This window comes from Heteronotia binoei, chromosome 21 (assembly GCF_032191835.1).
Source record: "Heteronotia binoei isolate CCM8104 ecotype False Entrance Well chromosome 21, APGP_CSIRO_Hbin_v1, whole genome shotgun sequence".
Taxonomy (NCBI): domain Eukaryota; kingdom Metazoa; phylum Chordata; class Lepidosauria; order Squamata; family Gekkonidae; genus Heteronotia; species Heteronotia binoei.
Genome location: NC_083243.1, coordinates 137,479,426 through 137,498,293, shown reverse-complemented (window position 1 = coordinate 137,498,293; position 18,868 = coordinate 137,479,426). Strand labels below are relative to the sequence as shown.

Sequence of the window (18,868 nt, the reverse complement as noted above, 5' to 3'; positions counted from 1 at the left end):
GAAATATTAGTTAGCTGTGTGGCTGTATGCCTGAAGTATTCACCTTATCTGGCGAAGAATCCTGTTCGTCAGTGGATGGAATGGGATTTGCTTTGTGTGAATGGACAAAAAAGCATGAATGGACTTGTCTATTAACTACCACTAAGGACTTTGTGTTATATGTCTTGTACTTTACCTGTTCCACATTATGGTTGTTCCGTGGATAGTTAGTTAATTATTCTACTGTTTGTACAAGAAGAAGAATTGCAGATTTATACCTTTCTCTCTGAATCAGAGACTCAGAGCAGCTTACAATCTCCTATATCTTCTCCCACCACAACAAACACCCTGTGAGGTGAGTGGGGCCGAGAGCGCTCTTACAGAGGAAGAGGAAATCAAATGTTTGATATGCATTGTTTTCAGAAATTGTTTGTATTGTATACTGGACTCAAGTGAAGACTGTTTTAGGAGTTCCTGCCTGGCTCATTGGTGCCATACAAATGGAGCTTGGGGACTCTGGAACAAAGGGCAGAAGGATCCAAATCCCTGCTGCCCTCCACCAATCAGAGACCCCTGGCTGGTTTGAATGACCCAATAAAGTGCTTGCGCGGGAACCCAGTGTTGTACATAGTTGGCCCTGTTGGCCCAGTTCTCTAGTCTTTGAGTACAGGCACCTACCATGCTGCATCTAATAAATAGCCTGTTATCACTACCACCTCGCCTCTTCAATGCATAGAACCCACTATATTATAGTGGCGATGAGGATGGGATCCTGGTAGGTGAGACCAGCACCAGCACCGCACCACACCTCCCTGCAGCTGCATCCAGCTCCACGCATTGTATCGCAACAGCTGAGAATGATCACCACACCAGGACCTGAAAATGAGCAATCCAGCACCAACGCCCAACCGATGCCAGGGCCCAACACAGCCACTGCATCTGGGCAGCATGGGTACCTTCCAGAGTTCAATCCTGCTGACCCGGAACAGTGGGGGACCTGGGAGAAGAAACAATCCCCCCCCAAGAGAAAGTCTGCACCATCTGTGACACACCAGCCCCTATGAATAAGGCGGAGCTACAAGCCTTTCTTGGTCTCTTGAACTTCTACCATTCCTTCCTCCCACACAAGGCAGCTGTGGCTGAGCTGCTGCACAGGCTGCTGGACAAAAGGGCGCTGTGGGTGTGGGGTGGGAGGCAAACCACCGCCTTCCAGGCTGTCAAGGAGCTTCTCACATCAAACAGCTTGTTAGCGCATTTTGATGAGTGGTTACCCGTTGTTTTGGTTTGCAATGCTTCTCCATACGGGATGGGGACGGTCATTGCGCATGTACTACCAGACAGCCGGGAGGTCCCAGTAGCGTATTACTCCAGAACTCTACAGAAACAAAAAAAAAATTCCATGACTACCTCTATGGCCGACCCTTCACCATTTTGACCAACCATAAGCCCCTGCTGGGCCTTTTTGCCCCAGACTGCCAGATCTTCCAAATGTTGTCACCCAAGGTTTTGCAATGGTCGATCTTCCTGGCGGGGTATCAATACGGCTTCCAATACCTCCCTGGGAAGGTGATGGGCCATGCAGATGCCTTAAGCTGGTTGCCGTTGCCATTCGGGGAACCAGATCTGGCACTGGCCCACCAGAGCCTGCTGTTAGAGGAACTGCCAAACCACCCAGTGCATGCCAAGGACATTGTGCATTGCTACGCCAGAGAAAGAATCCTCTCCCACGCTTTGGACTGCGTGTGGAGGGGGTGACCTGTGGGTCGGGTGGGCTCAGAGTTTGCAGCATTCACTTCCTGCCAGGATGAACTATCTGTACACAAAGGGTGTTTGTTGTGGGGAAGTAGGGTGGTGGTGCCCCTGATACTGCGGCAGCAAGTCCTCACTGTGTTGCACAATGCCCACCCAGGGATCGTGCATATGAAGGCTCTGGCTCGCAGTTACGTGTGGTGGCCTGAGATAGATGATGCTATCGAGTCGTGGGTTGCCTGGTGCCAGCCATGCTAGGAGTCTCGCCCGGCTCCCCCCCGAGCTCCGGCCCAGCACTGGGAGTCCACCCACAACCCCTGGTCCCACCTGCACCTGGATTTTGGGGGGCCATTCCAGAGGCAAGTATTCTTCCTTATTGTGGACTCCTACTCCAAATGGTTAGAGGTAATCCCAGTACCCTCCACTTCCTCCCAGGCAGCTATTGGAGCTCTACATAAAGGCTTTGTTATACATGGCCTGCCCGACATGTTAGTTTCTGACAGCGGGATGGCCTTCATGTCCACAGAGTTCCAGAACTTCTGTGGGTGAAATCTAATCAGGCATATTAGGTCAGCCTCGTTCCACCTGGCCACCAACGGCCAAGCCAAGTGGATGGTGCGGTTCACAAAGGAGTTCCTCTGCCACATCATCCAGGGGGACTGGGAGGCCCACCTAGCCGAATGCCTCTTGGCACAACACATGATCCCCAGCACCGCCACCAGCCACAGCCCAGCAGAGCTACTAATGGGCCGGCGGCTGTCAACGTTACTGGACCGAATGCACCCTGACTGAGCCCCAGACTTGCAGGAGGTGCCGGAGATGGTCTGAGCGCCCAGAGGGTTTGACACAGAGGATCAGGTAGTTGCAGCATGGGGGGCAGCATGGATACCTGCCCGGGTTGCCAGAGTGTTGGGGTCAGTCATGTACAAGGTCACCATAGAGGGCGGGTTCACAAGAAGATGCCACATTGACCAGCAACGGTCACATGAGGCACCCGGGGCCTGCCACTTCGCTCCCCTCAGGCCCTGAACCAGCAGAACCGCCTGCCGATCTGACCCCCACGGTCATCAAATCAACCGGACCAGAGGCCTCCATCCCCACGCTTCCCTCTGAACCAGAGACCTGTGGGGGCTCAGATCTTTCAGCTGAAAGCCAAGCATCAGCCACCAATCCACTTGATCTGCCGAAGCCCATGACCACTCCACCGCCCACTCCCGCACTCAGGCAGTCGACGCGGGAGCACTGCAAGCCTGCTTATTTACAGGACTGTGTCTGTCGGCTTGTGAAGTAGGGTGGGGGGGGAGGGATGTTGTATACTGGACTCAAGTGAAGACTGTTTTAGGAGTTCCTGCCTGGCTCATTGGAGCCATATGAATGGAGCTTGGGGACTCTGGAAAAATGGGCAGCAGGATCCAAATCCCTGCTGCCCTGCACCAATCAGAGATGAGTTTGAATGACCCAATAACGTGCTTGCATGGGAACCCAGTGTTGTATATAGTTGGCTCCATTGGCCCAGTTCTCCATCTTTGAATGCAGCCACCTACCATGCTGTATCTAATAAAGCAAACTATATTATAGTTTGTATAGTAAAATGGATAGTAAAAAGTTAATGAGAATTTGATTATGGGATGAAGGAAAACTCCACCTCCTAGACCTCACTATTCCTTACTTTCCTTTTCCTGTGTTACTCCAAAGAAGTTGGTTGAAATACAGCAGACTGTTACATTCAGCAACTCTCTCTCTCTATATATATATTTACTGATATATAGATTTTTATTTATTTTAGGGAATGGAAAAGTCTACAGGCTTCACCCCCAAAGTCCCCAGGCATTTCCTGATTTGGACACTACATAATTTCCTGGTGACATATGCAGTATGTGATGTCCCTGTCCACTCCTGGAACATCCCCCCAATTCCCCTGCCAATGCAACAACTGGATTTAGCAACCCCATAGAGATCAGATTACCATTTCTGGCTTGGGAAATTTCTGGACATTTAAAGCTGGTGCCTGGGGATGGTGGAGTTTAGGGATTCGATAGAGTCCACCCTCCAAAGGTACCATTTTCTCCAGGAGAACTCTGGAGACCATTTGTAATTCCAAGAGAACTCCAGATCCATCTAGATGTTGGCATCTATAACCCCAACCCCAATGTTGATAATCACAGTTAGAGGCTATTTTAAAATGGTACTATGTTGTCATGGTTTCTACAATTTTATTGTTGATATCTGAGTGTTATGTGCTTGTTTTCAAATTGTACTGAAATTTACATATAATGAGTGAGGACATGTGAGATTTGTGGAGGTGAGAATTCCATCCTTCCCCACTTTCTTGCTGAGCCCAGGAGTGGTTCCCTTCCATCCCTCTTACCAGCCCCGGCACGTGGGGTTCTGCCACCCAAGGCAGAACCCCAATGCATGCTCACCTCCCACCCCCGGGTGAAAACTTTTGTGTGTGGGGTGTAATGACATCCCCCAAAGGTGATGTCATCACACTGGGCACTCGCAGCTTCCTCTCCCCAGCATTCTCTGAGTTCAGAGGGCGTTGGGGATGGGAAGTACCATTGTTTGTCAGCTCTGAGGGGCAGGGGGACCTCTTCTGACCCCTCAGAGCTGACAAAGAACACTCGGTGCTTCCCCTCCCCAACATTCTTCGAGTTCGGATGGCGCTGAGGATGGGAAGTACCATTCTTTGTCAGCTCTGAGGAGCCAGGGGAGCTCCTCCGACCCCTCAGAGCCAACAAAAAACACTCTGCGCTTCCCCTCCCCAGTGTTCTTCGAGTTTGGAGGGTGCTGGAGATGGGAAGCCCCATTCTTTCTCAGCTCTGAGTGGTCGGGGGAGCTCTTCCAACCCCTCAGAGCTGAGAAAATATGAGTCGGAGGCTCAAGGTCGGTGTGAGCGGGGAAGGGGTGCCTGCTCCCTGCCTGTGCTGGGAGCTGGCACCCTTGGCAATCACCTTGTTTGCCTACTCCCACATGCCAGCCCTGCCTGTTGCCCTGCCACCATCATCTGTCACTGATCCAGGCCCTCACACTCACATCCAGGCTTGGCTGTGGCAGTAACCAAAGCATCTCCCTGACATCTATGCAGCTGGGCCTAGAGCAGTTCCCAGATGCCACTGATGTTGCAGTTGGGCCTGGAGCACCTCTCACATGCTGATACCACCACAGCTCACTCCTGGTTTACTTGGATGTGCCGGGCCTGCTTCTGTGCTCTACTGCTGCCAGTCTTAGAGCAGCTCCTGAACTCCTCTAGGATATAGGTCATAAATCTGTTATCTGCTTCTGCAGAAAATGATCCTTATTTGTGGGAAGATTTAAACTCCACAATGTAATTTTTCAAGGTTTTCAGATTTTTCTGCAAATCTGGGAGGTCTCCCAAGTCTAGGCCACACATTACTATTACATACAAGGTAATTATACATAAATATATACAATTATACATAATTTTATCTACAACATCTGCAGAAAAAATTCTTTGAGGAATGAGAAAAGCAAGGAATCTCTGGTAGCACAAGGGAGAAACAAGCACAAAATGGAAATATTCAACTGAACTAGCAAAACTTGATAAAATCCCTATTCTGGCTAATGGCCTTGACTTTAAGTAAGCACTTTAAATAGGCTGCTGAATGGAATCTTCTTTGCAGAGTTTTTAATACTAGCATGAAACACAGTTTGCAGACAATGCATGGACAAATTGAACACTTTTGATTTTATGATTTAATTAGTATTATTTTTATGTAGATTTTTTTCAAAGAAGGAAGGAATGTATCCAGGTCAGAGGGGCTACACTGAGGACAACTTGGTCTGATCAGTGGGTCCTCAGTGATTAATTCTTGGCAATCTAAAATTATTCATTTTAATGGCAAGTCTAAGATGGAAAAACGTTTTGGTAGGAAATACTAATGTGGGGCAAGATAATTTCTCATCTGCTACCATGGCAAGCTCCTTTTTAAAATAATTGTACAGTGACTGTTCACTGGGAGGTCTTGAATCATGATCCGATGGCCAGATTTTGGGCAAAGCAAGGTTTCACTTTGAGACAGACCATTCATTTCCAGTTATCATGATGGAACCATGCACTATCATCTTTTGACAATATGCTCTGTGTAATGATAATGTGAAACTGTGTAGTGTTCTGACCAATGTTCCCTCTAAGCTGAATTAGTGTGAGCTAGATCACAGTTTTTTAGCTTCTAGCTCGCACATTTTTGTCTTAGCTCAGGAAGGATGGCCCCTGAGCAAACTAAGTTATGCAGCAGCCAAATCACTCACAACTTTAGTGCCAGTAGCTCACAATGTTTTAAGAAGTAAAAAAGTTGGACAATCAGATATATATAAGGGGAGGGAATTTATATTTTTCACTCTTTTCAATGTGAGTTCTAAAGCCAGAACTATACATTACTGAGGATAAATGACTGCTGCCAAAAAGTCAGATAAGTTAGTTCTAGATCAAATCAAGCCTGAACTCTCTCTCCCTAGAAGCTAAAATGACTAAATGGGGATATTGTACTTTGGTCATATTATGGGAAGAGAAGAGTCATTGGAAAATACAAGAATGCTAGGAAAAGTTGAAGGCAGCAGGAGAAGAGGAAGACCTCACATGAGATAGATTGGCTCAGTAAAGGAAGTCACAGCTCTTGGTCTGTAAGACCTAAGCAAGGCTGCTAACGATAGTACATTTTAGATGTCATTAATGCAATGGGTCGCCATAAATTGGAAGCAATTTAACAGCACTTGACACACCTGCACACACAGTAAAAAAAATCTATTAAGATAAGACTGCCTGGGAACCATATTGAGTTCAAAGAGAGGAAAAAGAGAGCATAATAACAATAGGACAAAGGATGTGACATAATATTAGGGGTGTGCATTTGGATATACTTGTGCAGAACCTGAACCCAAAATTAGCTGTTTTGTGTTAGATGGAGGATAATCTGAAATGACTCCAAACACTTCCAAAATTCTAGGAGTAGCAAAAATTTATCTCCCAAAATTTCAGAAGTATTTCAGTTTTTGGAGTCACATAAGAGTGCAGAGGGAGACAGAGGAAGCTGGCCAGTTAACCAACTGTTTGGCCACATTTCTGTCCCTTTAAATTCTAAAAGTGGATTAAAAGTGGAACTTTACAGCTGACACTTGGGTAGATGGGAGGCCAGGTCTGTTGTCACAGGAAATAATGAGTTTCCCTTGGGTAGATCTGGCCTCTCTACAGCCTATGGAAAATAATGGCTCTGTTGTTTGTAATAGACCTGATATTTGTCCATACCCTATCAGCTAACAGCTAATAGATGGGAGAAAGGAGTCTTACCTGCCAGCATTAGAAAATGGCAGGTGGTTGGCTGGGTTGATAGGCAGGTTCCTGCACTCATGCAAGGCTACATGCTTGTCTGATTTGTGCTAGTATTTTATTATTATTATTATTATTATTATTATTATTATTATTATTATTATTATTTTATTTATTACGTTCAATTTCTATCCCGCCCTCTCTGCAAGCAGACTCAGGGCGGCTAACAATCAGTTCTATAAAACAATTTAAAACCAATAAAATGCAATTTAAAACATTTTGTGGTGCTATACAACTTTGATATGGTGGGATCTTTCTTTTTTGCTGAGAGTTATTTTGCATTCCCATGAGGTTTTGCTATCCCGCCAGATCCCTGAGCAGTCTCTTGTACTTCCACAAGTCTTGGCTGGTCTGTGAAACCTCCTGGAATCACAAGGGCTTGCCTGCCAATGAGATCATTTCTTTGTATAGGCATCCCTGACCTCCAATAGGACATAATAGTCTCATTATTTGCAGTGGCTGGTGGACCAGGTCTCTGACCACAGCATTATCAGCTCTTAACCAGCACAAGTTTCCTCTGCCTCCAGCTTTGTTGCTGTTGGGTGGTGGAGCTGAAATTAACAAGAACGCTTTTGAATTTAACACGCTGACTTGCATGATATCATTCACAAGTTCTGCAAGTGACAGCCAATGAAGGGAATGAGAGGTAGATAAACTCTGAACATGATGTCATCACATTTGGTATTTCTAGACCATATCAGAAGAGAATGAAAAAGACAATGCAGGGCTGCTGTTTTTGATGGTAACGACACAATAATCTGCAATGCCTAGTTCTAGCACTTGTTATACAACTATAAGAAGTTAAATAATTTGCACAAGTCATACAGTATCTCATTGTAATGGCCAACTTTATCTTTTGGGCATACGAGCTTTTTCTGCTTAGCTAAGCAGACGGGTAAAACCAGAGAATTCAATTATTCATTCATTTCACATTTGATATGTGAAAACGAGCCTCTATTTAAATTCATGCCTTAAAGTATTAGCTCAGGATGCATTTAGCACAAAACCTTAGTATAGCCTAAGGGAATATTCTTGGCTACAAAATTCTGCTGCTGGAATCATAGACAGAACTTTGCTTGGAGATAACAAGACCCATGTATGCATATCAAATACTAGAATTTAGCCCTGGAGATGGGGTAAGCGTTGTCTTCAATTGCTATTTGAATCTCTCTGTTCTACCATTCCTCTGTTACAATTTTTAAAAACTTTTTTATGGTCCACTGAATGATTTTTTTTCCGCTTAACATCTTCATTTATTCTGACAAAAAATTGCAAAGTCATTCCGAAGGTAGCTTTCTTTACTGATTTTTGTCTCATGTGGTATAAACACAATCTGCGCTCTTTCTCATTCCTCTACTGATAGAGAAGGTTCACATGAAAATTAATAGGTGCAGCTGCAGTCCTCATTACATTATGTATGTGGGGGAGGGCAGGGGTACACTCCTACTATTCCCCACACAAACAAGAGTACTAACTTAATACATGAATGAACTGACACTCTGTTGGCTTCCAATACAAATGCAACTCCAATACAAAACAGTCTTGCGATGCTTAAGAGAGAGGCGGACAAACAAACCATACCCTAAATCAGGGTTCCCCAACCACCGGTACCAGTCTGTGACTTGCTAGCAATCAGTCCATTGAGTGAGGCAGAGGTGCTGCCCTACCGCCACCCATCTGGGACCTGGGTGGATGAAAGAGGTATTGTGGCCTTGCTCCAAGACTGCCTCCCCTTGCTGGATTTGCAAAGAAGCAAATCTTCTTTGCTGACTGTTCCAAAAAGGGTTTGGAATTTTTTAAAACTTGAAACCAGAATACCAAACTAGATGGAAATGACCTTATTCATCTTACTGAACAGGAATCTATACCATTACAGATATAGCCATTGCTTTTTCACATAAGAAAGAACTCATGCCTCCATTAGAAAACTTGTTTTATTTAGAATTAACATTTCCAAACGTTTTAAAATCACAAGTCATGATGTATAAAGATCAAGTGGACATGTTGATCATAAACTAAACCAAGCTTGGTGTCCACATCCTGAGGTGACACGACACATCCTACAAAACAGAAGGACCTGGGTGTCTTTTGTGTAGATACAGTACAAAAGGGGAGACTAACAATATCTCAGAGCTACTGCCTTCCTCTGTGGAGTTAAGAGGGTAAAATACTACTTAAGATTGCAGTGTAAGTCAGAATGCAGAAAAAGTCATCACAAAGAAATACCAGTTCTGCTTTCTCCATGAGACAGCTATAAATGGACAGAATAGTCTAATACATTAATTATAAGTAGGGTTGCCAGTTTCCAGGTGATACCTGAAGATTGCCTACTATTACTATCAACCACCAAGTGACAGAGATCAGTTCTCCTGGTGAAAATGGCTGCTTTGCAGGATGGACTCTATTGCATTATACTATATTGAGGTTCTGCCCCTCCCTGGGCTCCACCTACAAAATTTCCAGATATTTCCCAATCCAGAGCTAGTGACTCTACCTATAAGAGAATTGCAAGATAAAGGTTTAGGCCCTCAGTTGTATAGGCCTAGATGTAACTGATACCTGCTCTTGATGTTAGCAGCCAGACCTCTCCTCCCATTGAAGGACAGTTTAGAGCTAAAAGAGCCAGAAACATTCCTCTTAATAACACCCTTAAACTCTAAGCGCAGGGCACTGCTTGGACCAAAATGGATGCCAATCAGGTAGAAACCTAAGAAAACCAGCTTTCAAGGTGTAAGTCAGAGCAGTTGGCTGGCTACTATCCCCTCTTTTCCCTGGAGAGATGCAGGGAATGAGTCACCCAGGACCTACTGATTTACTCAGTATATTCCCATCAACACCCCCTTCACCTATTAAGCAGCAATTAATCAATATGTAAGTCTATTCACCTACCCACTTAGCCTTCCTGTCTGGTGCTTTAGGACCATCAAACCTCTCCTTCCTCTTTGTCTACTGCCAGTAGAACCATAGAGTCATTCTCCTCTGACAGTGAGTCAACCTGCCTCAGAATATGTTTTGCTTTGTCTACCGCCAGTAGAACCATAGGTTCATTCTCCTCTGACAGTGAGTCAACCTGCCTCAGAATATGTTTTGCCCTATAAACATGTCAAATAGCTGCCCTAACAGTGTCCTTGGATCCACTAAGCACCCCACGTGTGTGGATCCTGTCTCTCTCACCTCCCCAAATGCTGGCTGTTTCCTTCTTTGACTTCCTGCTTCCACGGACCTCTTCAGGATTGGTAAATATCACCCTTCCCTAAAAGCATCTCCCCTTCCCTTCTTGCCTTTCTTAGTTGGCTCTTGAATGTGTTTATGTTGTGCATTTTTGTTTTATCCTAGTCTTAATAAAACCTTACCAGTTGAACAACTGCCTGGTTATTTTTGAGAGTTTTCATAGGAACAAATCCTCATATACATAGGTGGAGATCTCAGTTACTCGCCTCTCACTCCATTTCCAAGGTAATTTTCCCAAACTAAGTCAAGACTGCCTGCTTTGGGTAACACTAAACATCATTCAGCATTACACCTTGGGTTTGAAAATATGAACTTGTCTCCTCTTTAATCTGTGAAGTTGTAAAGTGCAGCAACTCACGTGCCACATCAGTTGCTTGTACATTTTGCAGATGCTGCAGAAAATCTACACATTAAATTCATGTTGATTTGAGAAAAATGCATTCTGTGCACCGAGTACAGTATGGTCTTAAGTTAAAGCTACAGAAAGTCTATGGTTCAAACCTTCATTAACAAGGGCATAAGTTAAAACATGGTCTTACTGAATATTTAATTACAGGACTAAATTTTAAAATCATTATCCATTAAAACTCTATAATTACATTAACATATATTAGAATGGACATGGGAAATAATTCTAGAACATACTATAGGCTTCCACTTGCATTTATGGATTATAATGTTAGGTTTCTGTTACCTGTTGTCGAATTTCTTCTTCCATTTTTACAGGAGATCCCAGCTCAGCTACCTGCTTGACTCCTTCACTTGCATAACCTCCATATTCCCAGAGTACGTAGTTCTTTGAATGTGATCCACCAATGATTGCAGACCAATGGTTGGCTCGTCCTTTAAAAAAAAAAAAGTATCATCTATCTGTTTTATTTAAAACATTTTAATGCCACCTTTCCACACAACACAGGTGCCCAAGACAGTGACCAATTAAAACATTAAAACAAGCTTTATATATATATACATGTATGCATGCACACACAACAATTAAATATTTAAAACCCTACATAAATGGGAAGGAAAGTCAGTGTGGGAGTGCCACACACTTTTGGAAGACACTGATACAGGGGGGCAGATGAATCTCCCTTGGGAAGGAATGCCATAATTTTGAAGCCATGACTGAGCATGATCTTTCCTGAACTGCTACCCATCTATCCTAAAATATCAGGCCACATTAAGCAGGGCCTCTGATGATCACAGTGGTCAGGTAAGTTCATATGGGAGTAGGTTGACAATATCAGCACCTTGAATTGGGCTCAAAAAGAAACTAAGAGGCAACGTAGGTAAGAATGGAGTGATATCAATTTATGAAACACTGTGTAGTATATTGCCACAGAACCTTGCCGCTGACATACTTTCCTACTGATGACAGAGCATCTTCTCTTCTAATGTCTAATTTGCATTCTTAGGTCTTTTTAGACATCCACGAGGCATATCTTGTCAAGCACATTAGTTATTCCCAGTTCCTATTCACAGCAGTGAGGTGACTCCTGCTCCATTCTCTGTAGCATTGCCAGGTTGGTCGGATCAGCAGGCGGAAGATGGGGCTTATCTATCTGGGTGTAAGGAGGGAGCAGGAAATAAACACAATGTGCTTACATCTTACAGTGACATGGTGGGGAAACACTCTGAGTTTGGGGCAAAACTCTATGATCTGAAGCTAATTCTAACATAGAATTTTGCTCCAAAACCAAAGCATTGTGCCTGACATCACTGACATGCCTACGGCACTTCCTAGTTATGTAGGCATGTTGCGTTTATGTCCTGTTTCTTGTCTGTTGGGTGGGCAATTTCCAGTGCAGAGAGGAGTGCCCCAAAGCAATTTCCTCTGCTTTCAAATAGCTCTGAAGTGGGGGAGAAGCTTCAAACCTGAGGATCCCTCACCCCAACTGGAGATTGGCAATCCTAATTCTATTACTCCACTGAGCAAAGTCTAACACCATCCACTAGCCTGAGGAGATTTCCCACAATTTAAGTGGCTCCTTAGGCTGGATAAAGGTCCTTGGAGGAATGTTGGATCCATGCTATTGTCTCATTCAAAGGTCACATGCTCAACGTTTTATAAAATCACTTCATGTAGGTTCCTGTTGTCTTCTACTGTAGCGCCCCCCCCCCCCAATGTCTCATCCCATGCAGTCCCAATCCTCAAGAGTGGATTTCAGACATCACAGCAACACTATCTGAAGTAGACTTTTTATGCCGGTTTGCTTAGCCACCCTCTGTGTGAATAATGTGGGAGTACCTGATCACATTTTGGGAGCCAAGTAGGAATTCTGAGGGCATCTTTCAGACAGACTGAGAAGATATCTTTTTTACCTGCTTCACATTTAGGGTTGCCAAGTCCAATTCAAGAACTATCTGGGGACTTTGGGGGTGGAGACAGGAGCAAGGGTGTGGCAAGAACAATTGAACTCCAGAGGGAGTTCTGGCCATCACATTTAAAGGAACCATGCTCCTTTTAAATGCCTTCCTTCCATAGGAAATAATGGCGAATAGGGACACCTTCTTTGGGGGCTCATAAAATTGCCCCCCCAGTCCAATTTTTTTGAAACTTGTGAAGTGTTTTGAGAAGAGGCACCAGATTCTGTGCTGAAATTTGGTGTTTCTACCTCAAAAAACAGCACGTCTGGGGAGATTGATAAGGGTTAACAATTCTTGGAATTGTTTTCATATGCAGGTGCAGATGAGCAAAGCTAATAACAGCATTAGCCAAATGTGCAAGCAGGGTGGGTTTACCTAAAACACTGGTAGATGTGGTAGGTTGCCAGTTAGGACTCACATTAGTACAGGGATGTTTTATTTATATAGATTAGCCATTTATAAACTAGTTAACTCAGTTGTTCCCAACCTTTTTGGCACCAGGGACCAGTTTCTTTGAAGACAATTTTTTTGCTGTCCCAGGATGCCCCCCTGCCCCATCCCTGCACCCGCCCCCCCCCCCGGATCTTTAGATGGGAGGGAGACTGAGGCTGCTTCTACCGCCTCCCTGCTAGGTGGTCAAGTGGAAGAAGTGGCCAATCTGTCTCCCCCTCTCATTTAAAGACTCTCATTAATCAGCTGATTGGTGAGGGTCTATAAATGAGGGGTAGGTGCAGTGCTGCCCCTTCCGCCCACCTGGGATCCAGGCAGATGAAAGAGGCTTTGTGGTCTCACTCCGAGGTTGCCTCTCTGCAAGAGCAGGCAGCCTTAGAATGAGGCCACACTGCTTCTTTTGTCCATCCCTTATGATAATGTCACTTTTAGCACACTGCAACAAACTCCACCTCTTCCTGTGATGTCATTTCCTCCAAGTCTCTGACATCTTTCTTTAAATGCCAAGTACATTTTACCAGTATGAGCAGTAACATACTTCAAAGTACTACAAACAATATTCTTCTGCACTTCCAACATATACAGAGCAATACCATGATGAATTTATTCCAGACTGAGCCAAATGATTGCAGTGGGCTTACAATAGAGTAACTTTGTAGAGGAGTTTACTGTAAATATCTTGGTTGTTTGCCTAATAAATGCTATTGTTTTCATCTCTAATGCTTAGCAACACACTCAACTTAAAATTCAAGAGAAACAGAGTACTGGAATTAATATTTACAATTATATTTGTCAATTTGCATTTATAAAACCATTTACAATTACAATGTAAAGAAATGAAAATTAAAAAAAAAGTTTTGTATCCCACCATTCCACATAATAGACTTTAGGATACATTAATTAGTACAGTCATGATTTTCCTTTTTTTGTCCACAATGAAATAAGATCTTTGCAATCACAATGGAAAACAGAACAGCTACTACATAGCAAAATTAATCCAGCTCACTTTCTTAATGCTTTCACTGAATTTACTGAGCTTCCAATATATTATGTATGCATATGGCTGGATTATTCAACAATAAAATCTCAATGTGAAATCAACACAGAGATTTTCCCCCTTCTGTCCATAAGAAACTGAACGATGCATTTAATGCATTTAATGTACACATTGATTTAATTTGCAGTACAAAAAATTTGTGTAAACAGGCTGCCATTTCACTTCTTAAAATGCCTTCCACAAGAGCAAGATTACCTCTCTCCAACTTTAGAAATGCCAGCTCAGTAACAGGAATAGAAATATTCTCACGCTTTGAAAAAAATCAGGTATAAACTCTAAGTTAAATGATGGCTAAATTCTCTCTGAGTCTTATAATTTTTTAAAAACTATTTCTGATCATATACTACACAGATATGTTAAAAGGGAGCTACATCTTAAACCACACAAACTTTAAACTTGAGTTTAAGAAAATAGAGTATTTATTGTTAATTGGTTTAGAACATAAACTTATTTAAAATATTTGTATGCAGCCTTGCCAGACTCATGCACAAGACAGCTAACAAAAAGAATTTAAAAAATCACAAATTAAAACTATAAAAAAATATAAACTAAACTAATCCTTCAGTGGTAAAACCACCCACCTAAATATCATTCTTATTGGGCCCTTCAATTTTTATATTTTTATTCCATCACTGTTACACAGGGGTCGTTTTGTAGAAAAATAGGTGGTTGAGCTCATTAGCATAACTCATTAGCATATGCCACCCCCACAAGCACACACCAGCCGAAAGCAACCTGACGCAAGACAGAAGAGCTGCAGGTGAGCAAGGCCTGCTTAGGCTGGCTAGAGAGCCAGTCATCCCAAGCAGGCCTCACTCACCTGGGGCTCTCCTTGGCTGCGTCCCCCCCACAGTCAAAAGGCCAGCAAGCCACCTGCCACCCAAAATCACATAAGAAGTGGAGAAAGGGTGGTGTGGGCTTCTCCAGAAGTTAATGAGGGCTGCTGGTGATATGGCAAGGTTTCTGGTGGTCTGCTGGCTGCCCGCCTTCCTAATCCAGGGATTGTTATGCAGCTGCACTTACTATTCAATGGACAAGGTAGGTGGGGAGGAGGAGGGGGGCCATCAGAAAGTTTCAGGAGCTGAAATAAGCGAGGTGGTTGATAAAATTTTCCAAGCCGCCGAAATGGATATACTCTCCAATTTATTAAGAGGAGAGTCTAAAAGCGAAGCTAGTAGAAAATGGGAAAAAAATTTATAAATGGTTTGGGGAAAAAAGCTAAAAGAATTATATAGAAAATAAGGTTATATGATTTATAATGTTTTATTTACACTATTGTTATAATATAATTTAAAGTAAATACCAGTCTTTTTTTTTTCTTTCTAAGTATTGGATCAATCCACAAACAACCTCCTTGAGGATGAAGGATGTATGTATTATAGTGATTCCTATATTGTTGTATTTTGCTATGTCCTTATTTTGTATATGGGATTACACTTGGGGGTCTAATAAAGAAAACTCTTAAAACAAAAAACAGAAAGGTTCAGGAGCTGCACTCCTGTGAGCTCCTGCTGAATTCAAGGCCTGATGTTGCATGCACTGGTTCCCTCACTCTCTTTCTCTCTCTCACACACACACACATTCCGAAAGCACTAGTTCAAAAGGGGAGGCTCTTTAATTCAAGTAATCTCCAGGCTGCATGAACAGTTTTCTTATTTATATGAAATCCAGAAAGACGCCTTCTGCACATATATCACTGGCAGGTTGCAAAAGCACAAATTGTGCAGAAGGGGTGGGGGAATTCCCTGGATGCAGTTTCAGAGCCTGCCAAGTGCCCATCCCCCAATCAATAAAAAAGCAGTGGCTGTTTGAGGAAAACAGTTTGAGGAAAACTCCCCACCTTCTCCCCAAATAGCTAATTGGTGATATCATTATGTAACCCCAGCATATAGTTTGTGATCAGGGTTAAAGTGAACACATGGAACTGCCTGATGCTGATCTTGGAGCCCTTTTAATCTGAAAGGTGGGAGGGATGTTGTTGTTATTTATTTATATATATATTTATTTATATATATATAATATATATATTAAAGTTGATGAATTGCCCCATCCCAGCTAGTGCCAGGTTCTGGGCAATGCACAACATTAAAATAAATGCATATATTAATATCAATAAAATCAGTTATATTAAAAAAAAAGATTACAAAGCCCGATGGTGTCTTTAAAGTGCTATTATTCAGTCATTACATCACATCAGGGGTGGGGGGATCCCCCCAAAAGGGGGTGGGGAGAAAAAGGTGCCAGCATGGCAACTGTTGCTGTCCTTATGCAAAGGCTTAGTGGAACATCTCTGCCTTACGGGCCCTGCAGAACTGCAGAAGATCTCGCAGGGCCCTGATGTCTTCTGGCAGAGCGTTCCACCAAGCTGAGGACAGCCTTGTGCTAAGGTACCATGCATAGCTTTGACTCTCAATAGCTATACCCTGAAACTCTTGCTGGTTTCTAAACAACAACAAGATGTTACTGGACTCAAATAGAACTTGTTCACACAAAGAGAAGCATGCCAAAGGGATTTCTCCTCCCCCCATGTCTACTGTGCTATCATCTTTTCATCCCCTGCACACTCAGTAGCAGAAAGAAGGGACAGGATAAAGGAGCAAATTTGAGCAAACTTATTGGGCAAAACAATTCCTGGCAAAAGGACAAAGATGCTTGGCTTGCAGGAGGGGTTCTCTGAAGGGGAGGAAAGCTACAGGAGCTGGCAGCATGAAAACCCTTAAAGGTAAAAAGGTAAAGGTAGTCCCCTGTGCAAGCACCAGTTGTTTCTGACTTGGAGGTGATGTCACATCTTGACTTTTTCACAGCAGACCTTTTTACAGGGTGGTTTGCCATTGCCTTCCCTAGTCATCTACACTTTACCCCCAGCAAAGCTGGGTACTCATTTCACTGACCTCGGAAGGATGGAAGGCTGAGTCAACCTTGAGCTGGCTACCTGAACCCAGCTTCCACTGGGATAGAACTCAGGTTGTGAGCAGAGCTTGGACTGTAATACTGTGGCTTACCATTCTGTGCCACAGGGCTCTTTTGATGAAAAACCTTATATCCCCCTAAAGCTTGGCAGAGAAAAGTGGAAGAGGCTTTGGTTTTGCTAATCACAAGTGGCGAATTGATGCTGTGTGGCAGCTGAGTTGGGAGGTGGGAGCTGACTGTGCCTGCAGATGTGAGTGTGTAGCAATCTATCCTTACATGGACACTGGGGAGGAGGGCAGCTCAGAAGGAAAGCTGGGGCTGTTCTCTTCTGCATGAGTTTCTGCAAAAGAAAGGTGGGTAGGATGAGGCCAAGACAGCTGTGGGATTTTTCTGCACTTTGGTGGTGTTTCTTAGATAATATGACCACAAGTAGTCACTCATCACACTAGTACAGGGAATCCACCTGACCTATCTGGGGGCAGTGTGGCGAGGGGCCAGCAAGAGACCTACACAGCAACCCCCATTGTGAGAAAAAGACCCCTAATTTCAGAACATCATAGTCACCCGTTTGGTTGCCAGGGTGCCTGGAGATTCAACTCACACACATCTGCCAGGAAAACGTGGGTTTTGTCTACCAGAATGTAAGGGACTTATGTGAGTACTAACAGCCACAACGTTGCAGCAGCACTCGGTATCTCTGGAAGAGTGCTAACCAGGAGGACAGATGGGTTTCCAGCCGCTCCGTGCGCGCATCATCTTGGCCATTGCAGCGGAAGAAGTTGCGCCGCCAGGAACTGTCCGGTTAGACGGTTTCCATCCTTGACCACGAAATCCATGTTGGTAGGCTAACATCATCAGCAACTATCTTCCTGCAGTGCCAGACTCCATGACAGCAAAGCGGGAGGCTCAACAGCTGTCACCTATGCATAAGGCAATCAAGCTTATTTTAGGCATAGATCCTGCCAGACTGCCTAAGCTTTTGTGCAATGGAACCAAGACAATAGATGGTGCTAGTATGGAAATATAGAAGAGGAAGAACATCTTCACCTAGAGCCAAGCTTCTTTGTATAGATTGGGTGTTACCTTAGGTAGCAATTTGGCCATCTATTGTCACCTTTTAGATAAATTTTGATAGTTTGTTAATCCCTTCCATCCCAATAATTTTACTCATTCTTTTCCCTAATGGTCACCTTGGAGCCTCCCTCTTTTCCCATTGTTACCTGAAGGCCCAATCAGGTAACCAGGGCCAGGTATGCTCATTGGTCAGGTATGGGTACCCAATCAAGTGCCTCCAATAAACTGGCCATTGGACACCGCAAAAGTCCAGCCCTTATTGTCATTGCGGAACCTCCCCTTTTTCTGAGGTCACCACCTGTCATCCGCCCCTGCACCTCCCATTCCCTAAGAGCTCAAGGTAGTCCTTATAACCTCTGACCCAGCTCCCCACAGGTGTGCATCTAGCAGTACCCCATTCCTGCTGTTTAGATACATCCCTGATTCCTGATCAGTTGAGGGTCCCTTCCCCCATCACCCTAGTTTGTCACCATTGGAGCCTTCCTCGAAGACTACGATCGGTAATTATCACCCTGTTTGTCTATCCCTGTGTTACCTCTGTTCATTTCTCTCTATTTTATTAGGTCTCTCTGTGTGTGTTATATGTATCCATTACCCTGTATGTGTGTTCTATAAGTTTCTGTAATAAAAGCATAATTGTTTTACTTAATTAGTGTCCTTGGTAAATTTAGCAATAATTTCTGGAAGTGTAATCTTATATGCAT

General features: G+C 43.8%; 1 protein-coding gene across 2 annotated transcripts in view; it reads right to left on the bottom strand.

Annotated features, from left to right (window-relative positions):
- The window catches only part of SPON1 (spondin 1), a 686,539-nt gene that overhangs the window by 380,013 nt on the left and 287,658 nt on the right, over positions 1 to 18,868 (bottom strand). For both annotated transcript variants that reach the window (XM_060261720.1, XM_060261719.1), the window contains exon 6: positions 11,001 to 11,149. In XM_060261720.1, the coding sequence (XP_060117703.1) occupies positions 11,001 to 11,149 (149 nt within the window). The remainder of the gene's footprint in view (positions 1 to 11,000; positions 11,150 to 18,868) is intronic.